The sequence below is a fragment of the Candoia aspera genome, chromosome 3, assembly GCF_035149785.1.
Source record: "Candoia aspera isolate rCanAsp1 chromosome 3, rCanAsp1.hap2, whole genome shotgun sequence".
NCBI lineage: Eukaryota > Metazoa > Chordata > Lepidosauria > Squamata > Boidae > Candoia > Candoia aspera.
The window spans coordinates 186,625,693-186,649,549 of record NC_086155.1 but is presented as its reverse complement, the minus strand read 5'-3'; the positions used below and the strand labels follow the sequence as shown (position 1 = coordinate 186,649,549).

The window sequence follows — 23,857 nt, the reverse complement described above, 5'->3', positions numbered from 1 at the left end:
GCAGTGGGTAAAGTTGAAGAGCGGTGACGCGGCGGCTTTGTAGGCTCGGTGGTCGTCTGAGGAGTGGCTGATCTCGCTGCTTCTGCCGTTATGGCCGCGTTAGTGAAGAAGATAATCAGTACTGCAAAGGCTCCTGCTGCTATAGGTCCCTACAGGTAAGGGGGACAAGGGAAAAGTGCTTCCTGGCATAACTTAACCTGTAGAACTCACTGCTACCAGATGTGATTTCTGCCTAATTGATTCTTCCTGGGTCTGTTCCAGAGTGGAGAACACTGAAAAGAGCAGTTTCTCCCTGGGGAGGGATTTCAAATGGGCTGAAGTTTCTTCCCCATGTTGGGGAACATATTGTGCTCTAACTTGATTTGGCAAATGTAGCTGCTTTGCTGAAATGCAATAATGAAAGACATTTAAACGTAGTCCTAAAACTAATGTCTCCGTCCATGTGCTCAAAAGCATTGTGGCGTCTGAAATATGTCCAGATTTTATACGGCATAAAAGTAGAAATAGGAATGGGTTTGTCGTGGCATAGGTGTAAAGCATATAAGCGATGGGTAGAGTGCCAATTAAACATACATCTAATGAACAGTGCTTACAAAAGCCTCTTGAAGGCTCCCCAGGAGTCTGTTTTCTGTTTGCTCTGAGGGGCAACATCTAATCGTTTGGGTAAAATCCCCTGGACTCAATGAAACTTACTTTTAATAGATATCTGTACCCTTGCACTTATTTTGAGCACATCATCACTAAGACTGCAGTCTTTATCCGATAAAAGTTGGACTGAATGTAATAAATTTCTGACCAGATGTATAAGAATGGTCTATCAGTGTTGCTGGGAATGCCACAAAACAATAAGTCTAATCAAATTTTAGATTGCCATATTTTTTCCCTACAACCTCACTGTAGCACTTCTGATTATTCTCTGCTGACCAGGTACAAGGACTGAAATTACTTATTTAGGGTTTTGGAGCATCTTGTTTTGGAAGCTTTGCTGCATTTTTGTTGCTCTTGTTCAGCCTTTCTCAACTTTTTGACCCTGGAGGAACCTTTGAAATATTTTTCAGGCCAAGAGGAAGCCCTGCACATTCAGGCTCAAATATAGGTTGGAAGTTACAAAACTATTATATTCGTTTCATGGGTAGGCCTGTATATAAGCATTAACGGTGTTCTTAAACTAAAAATAAAGAATGAAACTTACATCTTTAATGTGAAGTTGCCCAAATTTGAAATAATTTTTAAATAAATTGTGATCTCCCAGGGAACCCTTAAGTGATCTCTCACAGAACCCTAGGGTTCCATGGAACCCTGGTTGAGAAACCCTGGTCTTGTTAAATCAATTGAATTAAGCTGTTACCCATCTGGGTCACAATATTAGAAGACTGGTATAACCCACAATTGATTTTTCTTACATTTACTTTTTCATTATCTCTCACTTTGTATTTTTTACAAAACAATCCTTGAGTTGCTCAACTGACATAGTTAATGAGTAAAGTTAAGGATTGCTACTCCTGTTTGCTTGAATTCAGTTTCCTCAAGGGTTGGGGTTGGGGTTTTTTTTTTAATGTGTGCAAATTAAAACCTGTACTGTAAAACAGTACCTATCTTCCCAGGAAGGCATAAGAAAATCCTGTTCAGTTTCAAAGGCTATATTAAGTTTAGTAAACATATAAATATATATTTATGTTTAGTAAAAAATTCCTTACACTATACTTACTATTTGGGGGGCTTTTTTAGGCCCTGTCCCCGAAATCAATGTATTGTTGCTGCCTCAGCTATGAACTAGGAGGACACGTATAGGAAGCTCAATGTTCAAAGGAAATCTTTAATGCACTTCATATTAAAAAATAACAGAACTCTGATTAACAGTGTCCTCTTTTACGCAAAAATAAAGATTTGCATAGCAGCAGTGAATGAATCTAAAAGCTTGGAGGATGACTTCCAGTTGGAGAACAGGACATACAGGCAACTCAGACTGTTAGGAAGCTTTACAAATTTACTGTGCTTACCTGAGAAGGCACATGGTTTTAACCAAAGTATTTCACTGGGGATTCACTTCACGCTTTTCTGCACTGGATGATTACTGTGTAAAGGGACTTGGACAAAAATCATAATTAGTTTCTATAAACATGAATCAGCTATAATTATAAATGCTAGTCTGAAGCAGAGTAAATATCAGTATAGCCATAGCCTTTTGCTGCTTTTACTCTATGACTAAAAGCCATAGCCTTTTGCTGTTTTTAGTTGAGACTAAAATATTTTAAAATTGTTCAAGTAACTAATAAAAAATGCATGTTCATAGCATTTTCCACCTTCTGCAACGTTTTAGTTGGGTGAGACCCCAATCTGGTTGTCATCCCAAATTCTCTTTTTCTGCTCAAGGATGCCCAAATTCATGCTTTTTTTCTTCATTTCTCACCTTTCCACTGAGGATATGGTGAATTTTAATTACTATTTGCAAAGTTAATTAAAATTGTAGAATGGAAGTTTGGGCAAGCAGCTGAGTTGTAATTGGGTCACTGAGTAAAAGGACTGGCCTGCTCTTGTTTCACTTTTCAGTCATTTGTACAGATGCTATCAAGACTCCCAAAAGCTAAGTAGTGTAAAATGTAAGGGATAAAAAAACAGCTGATCTTTTCTCCAGGCACAGCCTTCAGGGAGAGGCTTCTATGGGATGTATTGGTTTTTAAAATTTGTTTGAACTTTCCTATATTGCAGAAACTTTTTACTTGCCAACAGTATGTGGAGATTGTAGGAAGAGAGCCGTAGTAGCCTATCGCAGTGTTTCTCAACCTTGGTGACTTCCAGATGTGTGGACTTCAACTCCCAGAATTCCCCAGCCAGCTTTGCCAGCTGGGGAATTCTGGGAGTTGAAGTCCACACATCTGGAAGTCACCAAGGTTGGGAAACACTGGCCTGTTGTAACAAAAAATCAGGATTCTGGTAGCATCCTTTCCAAATAACAGATTTTATTAAAAGGCATAAGCTGTTAGAGTTGCAGCTCACTTCATCAGATCTGAAGTATAGTATAAAGTCGGGCAACAAAGGTCCTAAGAGATGCCCTCAACTCCAGCCCCAGAAAATCTTGCCAACATGGGAAATAGTGTGAGGTGAGAGGAGCTTCAGTTAAGCTGTCCTGATTCGGCAGTTGTGAGCCATAGGGGCAAAACACAAAGGTGATGTATTTTTCAGTAAGTGCTGAAGTAGATTCAGTGGCCACAGACAGTTTATACCTAAGAAAAAAATGAAGAACCAGAAGGCATATTGGTTGATGCATCTGGAAATAAAAGTGATTGGAATAGGAACATTCCACATTGACACATTTTGCTGATGATCCCATTTATAGGACTAGGACAAGAAAAATGATAATAATGGGAAAATAATAGACTTAAAATTTCAGAAAAAAAGCAAAATAAAAATGTTTTGAATGTTATTCGATGATAAGCTGAGTTTCATGTATTCATTAGTGAAAGACACTTTATTCTTTTTTTCTGTACAAAATTGGCTTTGCCAATTATTTTAAATTTTAAGTGTGCAGCTCTGTAAGCAGAAATGTTGGTCCAGGTGATATTTATATCATTTAAATTCACTTGAAAGCTTCCCCATATGAGCATTGCAAAATGCTGCTCCAAATTAGTTGGCTAGTGCTCTTAAGTATTTAAGAGAGATGTGCTGAGCTGGCATGTGAGTTAATGCAAAGGTGGTGTTATTGAACAGTCAGTTAAGCAGGTCAGAAAAACCACAAGAGGACTTGGGAACTTACTTCCCAAATAGCCATTTTGGTTAATATTTATCTATAATTTTTACAATATTTATAACCCATCCCAATCCTTGTTAGCATCAACTCTGAAGACTATTGATTAATTGATATCATATATTTCTTTTCAGTGGTATTAACAACAATACCAAAAACTTCAATAAACTTACTGGATTCCATTGCGTTTTTAAAGGGGAAAAAAAAAGTAAATTGCCATGTTAGCCATGCAATATGACTAATGCTTTATTTAAAAGCATATTTATACAGTATCCTATAATTGTTCCATTTTGGGAGGAGGTTATTAACATCTATTAACTCAACTTTGATGCAAGATTAATATTCTCTGATATTCATATTCTTTTGCTTTCTTTCTCTGATATTCAGCTAAATTCTTACTGCATAGAAATTGACATTGAACAAAGGAAGCACCCTGTTTTTATAAGCTAAAAGATTTATTCTTCCTCACTGAACAAATGTTCAAGGGGAAAAAAATCCACGCAACAGTCAGGAGAAATTGCTATCTTTGGGTGTTCCTCCATGGTGGGGAACTCCATGTAATAGCCTGCCTATTTGTATAAATCAGTGTTTCTCAACCTCAGCAGCTTTAAGATGTGTGGACTTCAACTCCCAGAATTCCCCAGCCAGCCAACTCCCATTCTGGGAGTTGAAGTCCACACATCTTAGAGTTGCTGAAGTTGAGAAACACTGCTATAGATAGATAGAAAGTGGTGAAAGTAAATAAAGTTTTTAAAGGTGGCTTAGCAAGGCTTTTTCTTAGTAGTAATAATTATATATCCAAATGGCCAATCAATCAATCTCTCTCTTGTTCTCCTATTTTTCCTTCTTTTTACTGTCCCACTGAACTTTAGCCAAGCAGTGTTAGTAGATCGGACCATGTATATCGCAGGGCAGCTTGGTATGGATCCCTCAAATGGACAACTCGTTCCAGGAGGAGCAAAGGAACAAGCTCACCAGGTGAAATGTGATTTCACTTATTCTATTAGCAGGTCCGATATTACTATTAATGTAACATCTGTTGTATGAAAAGGACATATCCACAAAGTTCAAAATATCTGGTGTAATATTTCACTATGGAAATAGTCATTATTATTTGAGCTCAACAGAGCTGAAAGAAAACAAAGCACTAATTGTAAATTCATTTTATCAGCAAAACAAAGAGTGAGTGAACTAAATCCCCCCCATCCCTCTAGTGTCAAATATTTAATTGCTTCTGCCTTCTCACTTCCATTGACAAAATCATGAACTTTTGTTGGTCAACAAAAGTTTGACATAAAACTGAATGACCTTCCTGATATTGTGGCTAGTAAAAGGGCAGTTATGCTGGCTGACTTCAGCATAGAAGGTATAGGAGAGAAGCACACGTTCCATATCCTGGTTTTTTTATGGCCAATCTCCCGGGGGCAGGAGAGTATTAATATATCTTGCCTAAAGCTTTTGAGAAGGTAGTACATTAAATGGTAAAAACCATATGATGTTTGTGTACATGTTGGTTGCCCCAATCAACTGTTATATGAAAAGATATACATATAAAATGCATACAGGAGCATGCTGAACAAATGAATTGGGTATGTAAAACAGAGATCCAGTTAATCCTGTATCTTTCAGCACAGGGTATAATACCTGACCTTTTCCATACTATTTCTGTATTTTAAATTGTGTTTCCTTCAGGATTGCCCTGTGCATGTATCCTTAGAGGGCAGTCCAGCATGAGGAAAAAAATACCCTGCTATGTAATTTCCATTCATTGCACACTTTCCTATCTTGAGAAAGTTAATTTCAATGAACTAATTGAATCTTTCTTTGCACTGATATCTCAGTCATTTAATATTTTCTTAGATAGTACTTTTTCATTATCATAGGCTGTTTTTCCATGTATTTCATGATGTTTTATTATGGCATTTGAATATGATTGCACTGAACCCTGTTCAGGGTTCAAGAGATGACGTTGGCATGTTTGAATAATTTCATCTGTGTTCTCATTAGGCCCTCCAAAACATTGGGGAAATTCTGAAAGCTGCTGGCTGTGACTACCCCAGTGGTAAGCTTACACTCAAGTAAATTAGTGAACTTGTCTGTAAATTCAGAGGGGAAAAGCATGCTTTCTGTCTCATGAAAAAGAATAGCTGTTAGTTAATTATTGTGGATGCCTGCTGCAATGGAACCCAGGCTGTTCCTCCAGTTAATTTTTGTACTTACTGGGTTAAAGCATTGTTGATTTTATTATGATGGTTTTATTTAAGATTTTTTAAAAATCTCATGAACAGTTCTGGACTTTTATGAGGCAAAGTTGTATAGAAATTTTATGTATATGTATATATAAATAAAATAGTATCACTTCTTGGAACAATGGGTTATGTTTCAACTTTTCTGTTTGATAAAACTATTTTGATAATCCCTCCCCTCCAAATTTAATGAGTTTATGGTTTAGGAGGCTGTTAGTACACTTTTTCTTTTTGAACGGTTATCTCTGTTTTTCATATGACAATCTGAATTAAAGTTCATAACACCAGTGAATCAAGCTTTAGCATCTACTTTTAAGACTAAAGCTTATTATTTAAGCTGCACAGAAGAAAATCCATTTGTTAATAGACGGGTGTCAAGACTGCAGGGCATTTTTTACCCTTTAAAGAGCCTGCATATTGGCTTATTATTTTCTGCTACCCAAATCTCATATTCTGTTAGCAGTTCCAGCTCTATATAGGATGTAAGTAGTATGTAGTACAAGGGATTTAGGAACTGAATTTATGAAAGAAAGCCGATTCCATTACAAAAAGGAATGGCTATGCCTGGGATGCATGAGACAGGAACTGCTGGGATGAATAAATTTAGGGTTGCTGAGATGGAAACTGGTATTGGATGTCACAGGAACATTTTAGAGCCCATTTCATCAAAACAAAACAAAACAAAAATCTGATTTGGTGCAAGCTCTGGATTGCAAATTAAATTCCCAAATCTGCTGAGCCTGGATCCTAGAAGACTCTAGGTTTTAATTATTGGAAAAGATTTTAAGGACAATAAATCACAAGAAACTCCAAAAGATTTCTTGTGCTTTTAAGGGAATAAAAGATATGTCCATACAGCCACTTCTCCTGTTCTTAAATAAGAACAAAGATGTTCAATTTTTGGTAGGTCAAGAGTCACATTTGACCTTTGGGTGGTAGGGTCAGGGTTGCACTCCAAATGGTTGGGGCCAGGATGAAACCTAATTCTCACTTCATTAACATTGAAAGGTAATTAAAATTTGTTTCTGTGAACACTTTTCAGTCAGGTATCATTGTCCCCTGCTGACAGATGATATAACTCAAGGTGGCGAACATACCTAATACTCCTGCCTCCTCCTATTTTCCCCACAACAACAATCCTGTGAGGTGGGTTGGGCTCAGAGAGAGGGACTGGCCCAAAATCACCCAGCCGGCTTTCATGCCTAAGGGAGGCCTAGAACACAATGTCTCCTGGTTTCTAGGCCAGCACCTTAGCCACTGGACCAAACTGGCTCTCAGTTTGATTAAAAGCTATTATTTGGTAACAGCATCTGGAGGTCTCTGGAGGCCAAATCCAAGGTTTGGAGAGAACGTGTGCAGCCTTGGGGCCATAGATTATACATCTCTACTGTAGAGTAACTGTTCACAATCTGTTGCCCTCCAGAGATAAGGCATTTAAAATATAATAATACCTAGGCATCTTGATCCACAGCCATACAGGCTGAAGGATTACAACTCCTCAACTTATGACTATTCATTTAACAACTGTTTAAAGTTATGACAGTGCTGAAAAAAGTGACTCACGACCAGTCCTTGCACTTATGACCATCGCAGCATCCTCAAGGTCACATAGTCAAAATTCAGGCGCTTGGCAACTGGCATGCATGTATGATAGTTGCAGCATCCCAGGGTCATGTGATCACCATTTGTGACATTCTTGGGGGGCTTCGGACAAGCAAAGTTAATGGGGAAAGCTGGATTTGCTTAATGACCATGTGATTCACTTAATGACCATAGCAAAAAAGGCTGTAAAATCGGGTGCAACTCATATAATGACCGTGTTTCTTAGCAATGGAAGTTCCAGTCCCAATTGTGGTTGTAGATCAAGGACTACCTGTATAGGAGCTGAAGTCCAAGACATTTAGAGACCACAAAGGGAAGACGCTATCAAACCCATCCCAAATGGGGTAGCCTGCTCATAAAAAAGAAACACATTTCCAGGTCACTTTCCATATAAGACACTTGCAACACACTCCTATGCAGGTTTGCGCAGAAGAAAGCCCTGCTTACTCTGAAATGAATAAGCATAAAGGCTGTCTTAATTTTATTAATTTGTTTATAGCTAAGCAATTTGAAGCATAATTTAAAACAGTGTTTCTTCACTTTTAGTGGTAAAGACTACTGTACTGATGACTGATATAAAGGATTTTAATGATATCAACGAAGTCTACAAGCAATGTAAGTATGGGTAGTGACTGCATATTTATTCAATTTCTTTACCAGATTTTGTATTCAGATGAATACAATAAATCCAAAGATGTCCTTATGCTTCTGCCAGCATTTTGCAACCAGGAGCTTATACTTACATTTCACAGAACAAAGTTACAGAGTTATAAAGGGGAGCTTATTATATTGATTTCACTCATTGGACTGTCCTGCATTCAGATCAGTTCATTACTCTGGTGTGAAATATTCTGACCTTCTCCATAACATCACTTTGGAAGGCATTATCTCTGTGAGAAACGCTCCAGTTACATTATGTGACCATAAACCATGGAACATTAAACTGTTGAAAATCAGATTGTGTGATTCTATTGTGCCTAGTTCCATCCTGGATTGTGATACTTAGCAGAAAATCTTCTAGGAATTGTAGAAGGAGAACCGTGCTAGTCTGTGGTAGCAAAAAAATCCGGAATCTGGTAGCGCGTTTTCCGACTAACAAATTTTATTCAAGGGCATCAGCTTTCATAAGATGCATCTCACTTCATCAGATGCAATTGTTGCCAAAGGTGCTACCAGACTCCTGATTTAGTGTAAAATCTCTGCTTTGAAAGTACATTTTTTCCCAACAACTATGAGGATTTAGAATATATTACTGCACCTCACAGTTCTTAGTTAACAATCCTTGGGCTATAAAAATATTATTTGGGTATATATTGAACTGTAGAAATTTATGAATTATATTACCTCAAAGTAGAAAGCAGTACTAGAACTTGACTAGAGACTACAAAAGAACATTTGTGTAATCTGTTAAAAAGCATGTAAATACTTTGATCTGGCTATAGCTAGAAAGCTTTGTATGGGACTAAAGCTCTGTGGTTTGCATCTAAAAATCCTCGTGGTTTGTAAGACCTCACTTGGCATTATTCATACGTTGCAAACACATTTGCCTAGGAACGTGCTTTCTTTTGAAAAAATGGGGATTTAAATTCTTTGATTGCTGATTTATAACCTTATTTGTTTGTTTGTTTGTTTGTTTATCAAATTTCTTTGCCACCCAACTCGTACACGACGACTCTGGGCGGCTATGTAGACTTGCATTCTACATGGACCTATATGTAGAATCACTGGGCTTTTTCCTTACCAAACTTTATAACTTGCTCTTTAGTATAGTCCAAGTAAATACAGTTCACTACTTGTGCAGTCAGTTTATTAACTGGAGATATCTACCTACTCCAAATAGTTTTCAAGTGCAACTTTCCAGCCCGAGCAGCTTATCAGGTTGCGGCTCTTCCAAAGGTAAATATCAGTTCTTATTTCTATAGAAACTTGTAATTTAATGTTTTGCAGTTTAGAAAAAATGCAATGGACACTTTTTTCGGATTTTTGTTATGTTCTTAAACATAACTTAGAAGCTGAGAAACTGTTCCTTTCTATTATCAGTGCAATCTTGTCTGTGTTTACTCTGCTTTTTGGAGATGATACTGCCTCTCCTGGAAAGGAGATTGGTCCTTTGGTAATAGCCTTCCAGAAACTGATGCAGACCAAGCTTTTCTGGAGGGCTTCTGGAGAGTGATTGTCACCAGTTTGGGTTTATTATTTACAGGTAGTCTTCACTTAATGACCATTTGTTTAGTGACCGTTTGAAATTACAACAGCACTGAAAGAATGGCCTTATGACCTGTGCCCAAAATTACAACTGTTGCAGCACCCCCACAGTCACGTGATCAAAATTTGGGTGTTTGGCAGCCTGCCCACATTTACGACTGTGAAGGTGCTTCGACTCCCCCCACCCATCTCCCCCCATCTCTGCCCTTTGGAAGCCCTGCACCCTGCCTTGTGGGGCGGGAAGCCCAGCCGTGCAGCGCAAGGCCGCCAATACCAAGCTCCAGCCTGCATTCCTTCACCCAGCTGCCTCTTCTCCCAGTTCCCCGCACCTGCTTTTTGCCTTTTTTACCCAGCCGAAGCGCTTGGCTGCGGTTGCGGAGTCCTTTTCGGAGCCAGCTTCTCCGCGAACGTTTCTTCCATGTGGCTCCCTGCAGAACGCTGTCTTCTCAGCTTGCACTATCTTCTCAGAGCCTTTGGAGTCACCAGAGAAGCTGGGTCTGAAAAGGACTCAGCAACGGCAGCCAGGCGCTTCTGCTGGGTGAAAAAGGCAAAAAGCAGGCGCGGGGAACTGGGAGAAGAGGCAGCTGGGTGAAGAAATGCAGGCCGGGAGGCTGGAGCTTGGTATTGACGGCCTTGCACCACGCAGGTGGGACTGGGTGAGTGTCTTCGCACCCCACAGAGCAGGGCTTCCAAAAGGGCAGAGATGGGGGGAGATGGGCAGGGGGGAGTTGAAGGCAGTATTGGGGCTGGAAGGAGCCAAGCCTGGAATAGCTTGGATTGGGGTGGATGCTCAGGCTAACAGACAGGTAAAATTCACTTAATGATGGCAAGGGGAATTGCTAGGGCTGCCGTTGCTAAGCAATGCCATCTCGCTTTACAACTGCATGGCTTAGCAATGGAAATTCCGGGCTCAATTACTGTCGTTAAGTGAAGTGTAATTTGGTTTGCATATTACTGTGGCTTTGTGGGGTAAGATTGGTTACTTTTGGGTTTACTGTGGACGTTTTCAATGTTGTCATGCATTTTCTATCCTTGTAACCTACTGAAGAATTGGGATTAAATACATTAAACTAGGGTTCTTCAAAGTGGTCAGTACTGACCCCCAAGGGTCAATGGGACTATCCAAGGGGTCGATGTGTTGTTATTACTATTATACATAGCCCTATTGGTTAAGGTAGTATTTATTAAATTAGTTTCATATAATAAATGTTTGGGGGTTGATGAACAATCTAAAACTTCATGAAGGGGTTGATGAGCTGAAGAGTTTGAGGACTCCTGCATTAAACCAACCAACCTTGACCTGATTTTTATATGTTGTATTTCTTTCTTACAGGGTGCCTGTGTGGAGATTGAAGCTATTGCCATTTTGGGGCCTCTTCAAGATGCCTCAGCAGCTAAAATCTAGCAGTTCTGTGTTTTCTTTTGCCATGGTCATTCTCACTACCTGTATGATTTAGTTTTGCTATTGATTCTCTCAAAATAATGTTCATTCCAGATCTGTGAATCTGACTGGGTTGAGGTTGAGAAACCCTGGAGTGTAGTTTGAATGAAGGACATTATAAGATTGAATACTGCAAGCTGCTTAAAAGCATATTTTGAGAGAAAAAGCAAATAGAACTGCTTCAGATAAAATTGACATAGATAATTTCAGAGGGTAGATTCTATAAAATTCTATAAAATTGACATAGATAATTCCAGAGGGTAGATTCTATAAAATTCAGGAGTGAACTTCTAGCTGTGCACTACATGAAGCAGAATTGTATACTTTAAAACAGTGTTCCTCAGCCTTGGGGACTTTAATATGTCTGGACTTCAACTCCCAGAATTCTGGGAGTTGAAGTCCAGACTTCTTAAAGGACCCAAGGCTGAGGAACGCTGCTTTAAAGCATTAGAAGAAAAACCTATGAAGTCTAAATCAAATTGTTGTAACACACAGCAATCTTGATAACATCAGTTTTGGGTTCTTTTGAGAAAACTAGTCATTGCGTTTGCCAGTTCACATGTTGCCTGATTACTAGATAAGCTTATGTTCAAAGCTGCTATAAATTTTGTAAGGAAAAACATGATGCGTTTTGTGTACTGTTTATCCAGCTAATTTTTCCTACGGCCACTTGGCTTTTGGGGGGGAATGCTTAATAATAAAACAATCACATGACGTATTTGAATTTTTTTCTCTGTTGTAAAAATGTGTTTGGGCTTTCCAAATAGACCTTCTATTAGTCAAGTTTAGGGATGTGCTCAGTTAAGAAGATTCGGTTTCGATCCTAATTAAGTACAATGGAAAACATTCGGACTCACCAGATTGGAATCTCAGTTCAGAAATGTTCAGTCTGTTTTTTTTCCCTCCACTTTTTAATGATCACTGACAACAAATTGCGATAACTATTTCTATGACTGATAGATCTTGATAGATATTTTCACAAATAGCCTTTTGAGTGCACCAAATTCAGACAAATAGACATTTCAAGTAGGGCAACAATGTTATGCTAGGCACCTCTAATTTGTTTTTTTTTAAATGCTCAATTATTTATTGCAACATTAGGATAAGATTTTTAGACAATAATGACACTCCCTAGGGGAACCAGTTTGCCAACTTTCATGTGACTAGAATCTGGGATTGATATTATGCACCTTTCCCCATGATTGTATTGCACCTACCTCAGGGCTGTTGATACACAAGCAATAGTGTGTTGACTTGCAAGAGTGTCTCCAAATTTAGAGATCCAGCTTGCATAGAATAGCATGAGCATACTTGAGGGAGAACAGGGCCATGGTTGGGACATACTGACCGAAATGTCAGAAAACTAACTAGTACTGTCCTTGCATATGGTATAGATTTGACTAAGGCTGGCAATCATTCTCTACTTTCTAAAAAGCATTGTATGAAAGCCTGGATTGATCAAAGCTATGATGGGCAGTAGTAGTCAATATCAGTGGCCCCATGTGGTGATGGCAGTGTTTGTCTAAAGTAGATTTAGCTGTATTTCATTTTTTAATTTCACGCCTCTGATTTAGTTGGTTTACTTTTACGTGCTTTGCTTAACATAGCTTATCCTGAAAGGGAGTAGTATGATAGGTATGTAGGTAAAGGATGGGGGGGGGTTGTTTGTGTGTGGGGTTGTCTTTGAGTCAGTCCTGACTACTGTTGACTGCCTGGACAATTCCATGTAGGGGGTTTTTTGCAACATTTTCAGAAGTGGTTTGCCACTGCCCTCTTGCTAGGACTAAGAAAGAGTGACTGGCTCAAAGTTACTCAACTTGCTTTGACCCTAAGGCAGGACTAGAATTCACAGTCTCTCAGTTTCTAGCCTGGTGTCTTTAATCACTATACCAAACTGGCTGTCATGTAAAGAAATATAGGTAGTCCTCACTTAACAACCACAATTGGGACCAACAACTCCTTTGCTAAGTGACACGGTTGTTAAACATCACATGACTGCACTAGACTTACGATGTCAGCTCCACTGTGGTCATTAAGCAAATCACCCGCAGTCATTAAACACAATAACATGTGACCATGACTTGCAGATTACTGCCAGCTTCTCAATTGACTTTGTTTGTCAGAAGCCAGCTGTGAAACTTGCAAATAGTGATCATGTGACCATGGGATGCTGTGACTGCCATAAATGCACACTGGTTGCCAGGCACTCGAATGGTGATCATGTGACTGCAGGAACGCTGCAACAGTCATAAGTTTGAGGACCAGTTGTAAAGCTACTTTTTCAGTGCCATTGTAAGTTCGAATGGTCACTAAACAGGGCAGCCGTTAACTGAGGACTACCTGTAGATCTGGCATAGAGTGGATCTGTATGTAAACAAGCCTGGGGAATTTGTTCCTGAATATTAGAAATCCTGTTCAAAACATACAGGTAAGATGAACAACATAAGAAATGGAAGTGATATCGCTGCAGGTTACTACAGGCCATCCACCCAGAGGTTGTAGACAATACCTTCTTAAATCAAGTTCTCCAAATAACAGTCTCTATCCCAAGATTTGCTGGAAAGCTAACTAAGCTAGGGAGTGGAAGGTCCAATAAATTTCTGATCTGTCTTGCTAACAATTTAATTTTTCAGAAGGTAGGAGAAACAAGGTGGTCAACTCTCCTGACTTAATCTTGACCCACAGAAAGGAATGGGTCAATTCATTGAAACCTTCAGGCATTTTGAAAGAAAGTGACCATGTCAAAGGGAGGAAAAAAAGTCACATACCTTGGACTTAAGGAAATATCCTTAGATGAAAGGTGGGGACATATCACCTTGAAATTCTGAAAGTAAGTTGGAGGGATAGGAGATACTGAAAAGCAAGATACTGAAAGCACACCCAGCCAAAAAAAAATCCCATGAGAAGGAAAATGGGAGAGCTTTAAGAGGCTTGTGTGGATCACAACCTGAGAAGCAAAAAGGAGATGTAGAGGAAATAGAAATATGGGCTGATAACTCAGGAGGAATACTGTACGCTGGTAGCTTGAGCTTGTAGGAATAGAGTCAGGACTGCTAAAGCTCAGAGTGTGGTAAGACTGGTGAGAAATGCAAAATGCAGAGGGTATGCTTGTCATAAAAGAATCAAGGAGGCTGTAAGTCTGTTGTAGGTATATAGGGGAACGGAGAAGATGGAACTATTTAACAGTTTTGCATCTAATCTCAGAAGAGAGAGCCTCTTCCCAAAGTAATAGATGAAAGGGGGGACATAACTCTCAAGGTATGGTAGGAACTCACAAATTTAAATGAATTTATCTCCAGAGCCAGATAAATTAGACCTCAGGGAGTTGAAGAACTTGGCAGAAGTGATCTCAGCTGACTAATCTTCAAAAACCCCTGGAGAAAGGAAGAGATACCAAAGATCAGAGAAGAACCAATATAGACTCAGTAAAAGGAAAGAGGATCAGGAAATGCCTCTACTGGGGAAGGCACTAGTACAGATTGTCATTCAGCATTGGACGCACTTAGAAAATGTTATTGTCACCTGGAACCAGCATGAGTTTGTAAAGAACAAATTGGGTCAGGTTAACTGATTTTTTCTGACACAATGACTGATCTGCTAGACCAAGGGAATGCTATGGTTGGTGTGCACCATGATTGCAAAGCATCTGAGAGGTCCTCTCATGATGTATTTGTAGACAAGGTGAATAAATATGGTATTGCAATCTGATGGATTTACAGCTGGATGAACTGCAACACCCAAAGGATGCTCATAAATTGTTCTGCATCATTCAGGAGGGAAGTATTGTGTGATATCCCTCAGGACTCTATCTTTGGCCTGGTGCTGTTCAATTAAAGACCTACGAGATGGAATGGATGCTGATCAAATTTGCAAATGATATAAAGAAAGGGGATTGACTTTATGGACAAAGTCACTATTCAAAAGGCTCAAATACTGGGCCAAATCCAACAGAATAACTGTGAAAAGTTACCTGCATCTGGGTAGGAAAGATCAGATGAATAGGTACAGGGTTGGACAGAACTGATTGGGTGGAAATGTATGTGAGATGCATCTAGGAATATCATGGCCCACTAGCTGAACATGAGGAAATAGTGATATAGCAGCTAAAAAAATCTTGGTTGCATTAACAAAAGCCGTGTACCCAGATCCTTTTCCTCTTTTCACACAGGCAGCATGATAATGACCAACTGGTTGAGATAAAACTCAGTATTAGGAAGCATTTCTTAAGCAGAACAGTGGTGGACTCTAACTGAAAGTTTTCAAATGGATGGCCCCTATTTGGGATGATTCAATGAATTCCTGCATTGAGCAGAGGGTTGGACTGGATGTCCTATAAGGTACCTTCCAACTCTTTCATTCTATGATTCTAAAGGGGCATATGAGCAATGGTTTTACAGTCTTACCAGCTCCAAAGCCCTTCTGTTTTCCCAAGGTGCACAAACTATGTAGCTAATATATTTTCTACAATACCCACAGAAGAGTTACAACCCCCATATTTGACAATATTACCACATTCCACAAATATATTATTTATTTAAAAGTTTAAGGTTACATTTTAGAGACTTTTGAGGAGGCATAAGACCAGCCATATCACACATATAGCAGCAAAGAATAAATTTGTTTTTGATAATGAGTGAAGCACAGCCCTGCTCAAGTTTATTGGTTGCATAGTTTAGAGAAGAATACTGTAATCATTCATTCCATTTTCAGCCTGGCATTTCTCTCAACTGTTCAGCTGTGAGCAGTCTCATTCTTTAAAACAAAGGCTTATAATACTCACTTTTTGTTTTACTATTGCATAAAAGAGCTATAAAATAAAATGTGCATATATTTAAAGAGGAAAAAAACCTATAAAGTGTTCCATCAATGCATAATCATTGCAAAGAAACCAGTCATTCATTTTGTTGTAATTTTTACTTTCTTAATTTATAATTAAAATCCTAGCCATACTTAAATTTCTTTTAAAGAAATTATTTTTTTTTAAAGTGTTACCACTCTCATTGTGATATAATCAAGGTTATCTTGTGCTTGTCAGTTATTATTAGATGCTAGGTAATTGTTTTTTTCATAGGCTTTATCTTCTGCAATTTTTAAGTGTCATTAATTCACACTAGTTCTCATCCAAGTGCTTTGAAGACCACAGTCACCTTTTTCACTGATTTCACGAAAAAGTAATGTTGTATTCCCTTCCTTATACCATACTAAAGAAATACGGTTAAACTTTAATGCCATAAATCAACCTAACCCCATCTGGTCCCCTTCCAGATGGGGATTACAATTCTTACATGTTTACAAGAAACTTCACCCAAGAGATGTGCTAATGCAATTAAATAATTCATGGCTGTAAAAACTCCACTGAAATTTAGTTATTTTCACCCTATTTTAGACCACATACATTCTGATTACATGTACTCGCTTTTACAACTTATATTATTTATGCTATGTTATCCTTCATATTTATTTTCTAACTAAAGCAAGTAAAAGTGTTCTGTAACTCATAGTTCCATTGAAATGATAGCAGAAGGCACTTTCTGGCAGGTGTGATGGTTTAACATTGCAGTTCCTCAGTGGGGCCTTGGCAGCTTGACTTCCCCATTGAAATTCCTTAAAATGTTTTTTCCCTTAGTTCTCAGTAGTTGTGATAAGTCCATACAAGCTTTTATAAAAACTAGATTTTTGTCAAATATGAATATAACTGTTAACTGAGCAACCAAGGATGAGGTCCCGCCAGAAGCCATAGTCTAGCCATGAAGTCCAGCCAGAAGCCATGGGTCATTCTTCTTCATTAGCTCCTTCTGTAATATAAAGGCAGAATTTAAAAAGTGATAAAGATCGTTAGATGAATATAATCTTTGAAGTAAAGGCATATGTATGTACCATGAAAATTTGCCAGTGCTTTTTATGTCAGAAAAATGCCAACAATGGAATAAGCTTTAAAAAAGATAAATTTCATATTGGAAATGGAGACCTTTTGTTAACCAGAGAAAACTGAATAGATAATCTAGAGATCCAGTTTGATCAAGCATGGATAATTTGTGGCACTCCAAATTTTTCTGAAAGAGAGTCAGTTTGGTTAAGCAACAGGCTAGAAACCGGGAGACCGTGAGTTCCAGTCCTGTCCTAGGCACAAAGCCAAATGGGTGACCTTGGGCCAGGCACACTCAGCCCTAAGAAGAAGGCAATGGAAAACCATTTCCATAAAATGTTGTCAAGAAAACTGTCTGGACTTGTCCAGGCAGTTGCCAGGAGTCAAAATTGACTCAAGGCACTAAATAAATAAATACATACAATTAATAGAAGAATAGTATAGATACCTACATAATATGTTACACTTTAAAGTAGATTCAAACTATATGTTGAAAATTTTTGTCTGACTAAACATTATTTACAGCAAACGTGCCTTTATAAGCAAATCAAATTATATGAAACCCATTTTATAAACTCAATATCTGTAAAGAATGTTAAAAATTAAACATTGCCAAGTTAAAAATAAAAAATGGCTTTTTCCATTCTTCAAAGCTTCCACACATTTTACATCTCTAGTTAAGAGTAATTTCTTTTATACCTTATAGAGAAAATGCATGATCAGAAATCCTTTTAAAGAAAAAGTAAAAAGAGTGAGGGGAACATTAACTTTTTTTTCCTGATGGTAATTTTGAAGGATTGAAAAGACAACTCCCTAAAGAGAGACAGAAAGACAAATACAGTCTTCTTCCACTATTTACTCCTACATAATGGATAGGGTTATACAACATGCTAAGCAACAAACCACAGTTTACAAACAATGATTAAGAACATACAAAGATAAACCATGTTATGAACTCTAGGCCAATGTTTCAAGGACTAAAAACCATTTACTCTGAGATGCTCTAAATACATCTCTGGTGCCTAACCTTTAATAACAAATACTACTTTCCGGTATCTCAGAATTGTGGTAGCATGTAGTCAGCCCTGGCAGATCTCAAAAAGCTAAACAGGGTAAGACCTAGTTAGTACTTTGATGGGAGACGATTAAAAAAATACCTTGGCAGTAAATTACTAGGCTGGGAAGGAAAAAAAATCTGGAAGAAGTTGGTGGTAAAATTCTTCCATATTATTGTCAAAGAAACTACATAGATGTGTCCATGAAATCACCAGGAGTCAAGCATGACCTGACGAAGGCTTTTGTTTTCCTAAAATACTTTTAAAGTTTCCCAGGAAGAAATCTCTGCCATCAGGAACAATGAAAAGACATTAAAGGACAGACTTTTTTGCTTTTCTTGTCATTTTTTTAAATAATTTGCCTTTATTTGTTTTGATTTCCAGATAGTCAGGTGAGTGAGGATGGGAAATCCCAAAGCTATGGCAATAATCTGATCATTACTAAAACAAGTTTGGCAAATAGTAACTATGGGATTAAGACTGTTTAATTAAACATCTCATTTTCCAAGTACTGCCAGCCTATTATCTTCAGCTAGCTGCTTTACATCAGAAGATTTAAGGCCAAGCTAGATGCTTTCACTTTTAAAACAGGGATCCAACTGAACAATAGGGTGAGGGCATAGGAACCAAATGCTAAATCTGTCCAACCTGCAGCTTGCTTTGATGCAACTTGTCCCCTGCACCCATTATTTCTTTACCATGGTGCAGGAAGTTAGGATAAAAGAATTTTGGAGAATAATCTTTGGAAGGGAGTGGCAAGGCGAAGGATTATAGGGAAAAAATGAATGGTAAAGTTTAGGAAAGTGGAAACCTGGAAGTTTTATCAAGTCACAAATTAAACATGAACCAGCAGTGTGCTGCAGCTGCTAAAAAGGCAAAACTACGCTAACTGGAGCACAGAGCCTAGATCATGGGATTTAACTGTTGCATTTACTACTGCCCTACTCAAACCCCATTTGAACTTCTCTGTCCAGTTCTGGACACCACAGTTCAAAAAAGACAGTGACATATTGGAGTGAGTTCAAAGAAGGGCTACAAAGATGGTGAGGAGTCTTGAAACCAAGCCTTTTGAGGAATAGTTAAATGTTTAGCCTACAGAAGAGATGACTGAGGAGAAATATGATAGCAGTCTTCAAATAAAGAACTGTCACACAAAAGAGGTAGTGGACTTATATTCTATTGCCCCAGAGGGCAGAACCGGTGAGTTAAAACTGCAAGGCAGGCGACTCAGGCCAGACATGAGGATGAAGTTTCTGAATGTACAAGTTGTCAGTCGGTGGAATAGGATGTCACATAAAAGTGGTAAGTTCTTTGCTGGAGGTCTTCAAACAGGGCGGACAGACATCTTTCAGGGATGTTCTAGTGCATTGAACAGGAGGTTGGACTATATGAATGTTGAGGTCACTTCCATCTATGATTCTTATTCCCCAAGTTCTCCTTTAAATATGTATATCCATCATGTCTAGCGAAATACTTACTCAAAGAAATCCCAAGCAAAAAGCACATATCAACTGGCAGGCTGCTACCTGAACATCTGCTGTACTTAAATAAGCAAAAACACACAAGAATACCAATTCAGCATTTTGCATTCTTAATATATTACATTTTTATGTTCTCCATCAACATACCTATCTCCATGACCATTGTAGCTTCTCCAGTTTCTTCTTTTGTTTCCGAGGCCCCATGTATTATCTCATGGTGCGTCTCAGTTTCCATCTTTTCTCCTATCTCACTTGGTACAGTAACTATAGAGATCAAGGTAAGGCACACTAAAAAGAGCACTGAATGTCTCAACATTTTATGGATGTTACTTTGTCAGCCATAGATTTTCTTTAAATACGAAAAACAAAGCACAAGAGATACCTAGTGTCTGCCAGCTGAGATACAGGCACTCGTTTCTTAAGAATCGAGTCACTAAATGCCCTTTGTTTTCACTGCAACTATTCCTGTCCTACATGTCAGCTTTTTTGTGGCTGATTCTTTTGAAAAATAATCAGTAAAACTATTTAGAAGTCAAATTAGTAAAGTTATATTAAACCACTTTGGTCTATTGGCATTCCAAGTCAAAAAATGTAGATCCATATAGATGGAATTCCCATTCCCCAAGTATTTATCTATCTTGTTAAAGCAATTCAATAAAAAAAAAATCACAGATCCTGTTTCCAGCAGGACACATTTTTCATAGATCTTGTCACCATAGTGGTATAGGATAAGAATGTATCTTTGTGGGCCACAGTTATCCTAAAAAAAGTTTTTTTCATGTCTTATGTAAAAATGCAGGATGACCATTACTTTCTCCTTTCCATTATCTTCTCAAACCACATTTTTCTAGTCACTGCTAGGGACTGAACAAGGTGTACCCTAAATCAGTGCAGTATGGCACTCTGGCAAAAAAGTGACTCCAGAAGCCTGAACCAGACAGTACTGTATTTTAGGTGAATGGTTCATACAAGCCTCAAAACAATTCAATCTGATTTGATCTGAAACAACATACCAGCATTAGCAATGAGCAGATCCATTCCCAGATAGGGGTGGAGATGGGTTTGTCCCTTTTGCATCAGGTAAATATACACCTAGATACAGCTTCCCCACCCAAAGTCACTATCTAATTACCACCTTATCTAGTAAGAGTTATTGGAAGGAGGAGCAAATGGGAAAATTGGTTCTGGGAAATAAATTACACTGGGTGGCACTGGGGTCATTCAATCTGGAACAGCCCTTACAGCCTTTTTTATTACTTTTCCAGGATAAACTATTGTTATTTCAAATGCCAGACATACGTAGCTCAAATCCACTAAGCAAAAGTTTCTGCTCCTGGGTATTTGCATGCAAAAAACCTGATTGAGCTCAGTGGAAACAGCATATGTGACAGAACCTGCCCCCTTGAAACTGCAAAAGCACATTTGTTACCCTCTGTTAGCTGTTCCTCTTCATCCATGAGCAGTTCCTTCACAATTTCTGTTACATGACACTGGTTTTCCTCTGCTACAGGCTCAGGTGTGTCACTTCCTGAGGATTCAGCAGGGTCAAGCTTCTTCTTCTGGACAGATTCTGAAGGCGAAGAACCAGCAGCTTCTGAGGCAGCTTGAGGGTTGCTAACCCACCCTGTTGGCTCCACAGCCTGTGGCCCACCAGCTTCAAGGAGGTCTAGAGATAAGGACTGGCTTCTGTCGAACGTCTCTTCTGGTACCATTAGCTGAGGCTCTGTGCCCTCAGGATCTACTCTGTGACAGGTAGAAAGGGCACATTTTGTTGTTTCCTGAATCAAAGGCTCCTCTTTAGGGAGATCCTCATTTGATTTTTTCCAAGAAGATCCAAGCTCCACCTCTTCCATTGCTTCAAGCTTGGTCTGGTCAGGTGCTATGTCGTTTTTAGCTGTGATAGGCAAGCTGTCATCTGATTTCACAATGTTGGTTGAGTGTGTGTTTTAAAGAAGAAAGAAAGAGAAACAGAAATGAATATTGTGGCCACTGTTAGTCGTGGAGGTATCTTTTTGTGCACTTTTTGCATTTTATTTCCTTCTGAATTCACTGTTCACCTCTCATCCCTTCCATATGATATATTATAACTTAATAAAACTGTTATTCTTTAAGGTACCACAAACTCTTAGGAACACTGCAATATAGTTTCCAAAGAGACAAAGATTAATTTCTCAGGATCAACATTTTCAGCAATAATTCTGAAGTCTGTTTATGTGAGATATGAACAAAATCCATCCATAGGGTCTCCCACAACTTCCAACCTCTACAAGCAGCTTCGGACACCATGGTTATTGACTGTATTGGTCTTAAAAGCCACAGAAAAGACCAATATGTCTTCCAACAAAGATAAGTTAGAGAACCAACATGCTCCAATAATGGGTACCCAAGCAATTCTGGGGAAGGCATTTATAGAACTGTACTCAAGGATAGCCACCATTCTGAGATCAGCATTAAAAGCTGCACAAGTTAACAGACTTTGCTTCATATTTCAGTGCTGCTTTCCTGACTGTAGAGTTGTAAAAATATGGTCAGACCTAACAGTATATATTGTACGTAACACTAGTCTTTCTTGTGGTATATTGTCAAAACATATCAGGTAGATTAAGAGGTAATTTAGAAGAGTTAGAATATAATTTTTAAAAACTTCTCTAAAATTATTGTCACATGCTAGTGACTTATATAGTTCTTCAAAAACAAATGAGAAAGCTGGATTAAGACTTTAAATTATAAAAGTAGAGAATATGGATTTTAAAGCGCAACCCTAAATTTAGTTAGAAATAAGGTTTACCATATTTAGTGAGAATTTGTCACATCAAAGTGCACACAAGAGTGAAGCCTAAACAATTTGTATAGTCAATATTTTCTTAAATCTAAACATAATTTGTGTGCAACTACATGAGTTTATTTTGAAGAAAGTATATTTCCCATAGCTGTTTTTAAAGCTGATATATAATCCTCATTAGTTTCAGTACAATTTGTCTTACAATTCTAGCAGTCCAGTTCAGCAACTGTTTTTCTTGATTTGGCAAGAAATGCTGAAAAAAACTATTAAGGACAAACCAACTTCCCAAGAGAGCTATATGTCATTATTACTAATTATAAATAAGGCTCATAATCCTATGCTCATTTTTAAATAGCATCATTCAACGAAGTGAGGATTTGTTCCCCAGGATAAACTGCATGCTTCTAGAATGGAACTTTATGACCAGGTCAAGCCATAATGAATGATTAAGTGGTTTTCCTCTTTTGATGTTCTCTGTGTGCCATAGAGAAAGGACAATAGTGAGGACAGGGGCAAGACCACAGCAAAACTTAACCTTTGCAGTTGGGGGCTGGAAATTACTTGTCACCCGATGGTGGTGGAATGGGGTACAGAAAGGGGGAGTAAACTAGGACAGCCAACTACAGAAGAGGGCATGATCTTGTCCTGGAGAGAAAGCAACAAAGGCAGCGTAAGCAGCTGTTCAGGTGCAGACATGAAAAAAGCTGCATTTCCTAAAATTATTACAGTATTCCTTCTCCGCGTTGATTTCAACCTCCTAACAGCCAGGCTTCTCCAGCCTCGAATCTCATACAGCCCCTTTCCCCAAACTCTGCTTCTTTAAGGGGTGCCTCCACTTTCGCGCAGGTCGAAAACCGCGGAGCGAAGGCGCAAGAAGGCGCCACTCACCGCCCTGGGGCAATCCGTTGGCATCCGGGGATTTAGGAGTTTGCCGGCCGTAGTCCTGGACTTTGGTCTGCGCGCTGCTCGAGCACCCCATGGCGTGGTTAGCACCAGCTCCGCGCTCGGCGGCGCACAAGTTCCAGAGGGCGCCGGGCACCCAGGTGAGTCTCCTCGCCTGGGGCTGCGGGTGCGACCCCGGCGACTTCACTCTCTGCTTCCTGCTGAAAGCGGGTGCGCACAGGTGGTTCCTCCTCGGACACATAAAAAGCCCAACCAACCCACACGCCTCCCTCGGCGTTGCGCTGGCCGAGGAACGTCCCCCTCGTACGCTCGCGCGGGAGACTGTTTATCGCTCCAGCTCGGTTGCCATAAGAACGGCTCAATGAGTGGTAGTTTCCACCAAGCTTCGCTCCAGACTTCTGGCGAGCCTTCTCTCGGTGCGGGGCGCAGGCGCGCCTGCTGCGGGCCAGAGACGGCGCGCGAGAGGCTGGGCAGCGGGAGAGCGAGCCAGCGGCAGCAGCCGCGCGTGCCGGTTCTGCCAGATGCGCTGAA

At 39.2% G+C, this 23,857-nt stretch overlaps 2 protein-coding genes across 2 annotated transcripts; one reads left to right on the top strand and one right to left on the bottom strand.

Moving 5' to 3' along the window:
• Positions 1 to 6: 6 nt before the first annotated feature.
• On the top strand, positions 7 to 11,954 carry RIDA (reactive intermediate imine deaminase A homolog). Its single transcript, XM_063299536.1, has 6 exons — positions 7 to 155; positions 4,618 to 4,723; positions 5,753 to 5,807; positions 8,140 to 8,208; positions 9,434 to 9,489; positions 11,132 to 11,954. Exons 1-6 carry the CDS (start codon positions 91 to 93, stop codon positions 11,201 to 11,203), a joined length of 423 nt encoding a protein of 140 aa, XP_063155606.1. The 5' UTR covers positions 7 to 90; the 3' UTR covers positions 11,204 to 11,954.
• A 3,804-nt stretch (positions 11,955 to 15,758) lies between these two features.
• LOC134494389 (uncharacterized) lies at positions 15,759 to 23,721 on the bottom strand. Its single transcript, XM_063299535.1, has 4 exons — positions 23,312 to 23,721; positions 21,071 to 21,556; positions 19,789 to 19,905; positions 15,759 to 17,034 (listed from the first exon to the last, which is right to left on the bottom strand). The coding sequence occupies exons 1-4, from the start codon at positions 23,565 to 23,567 to the stop codon at positions 17,012 to 17,014; spliced, it is 882 nt and encodes a 293-aa protein (XP_063155605.1). The 5' UTR covers positions 23,568 to 23,721; the 3' UTR covers positions 15,759 to 17,011.
• Between the last annotated feature and the right edge of the window lie 136 nt (positions 23,722 to 23,857).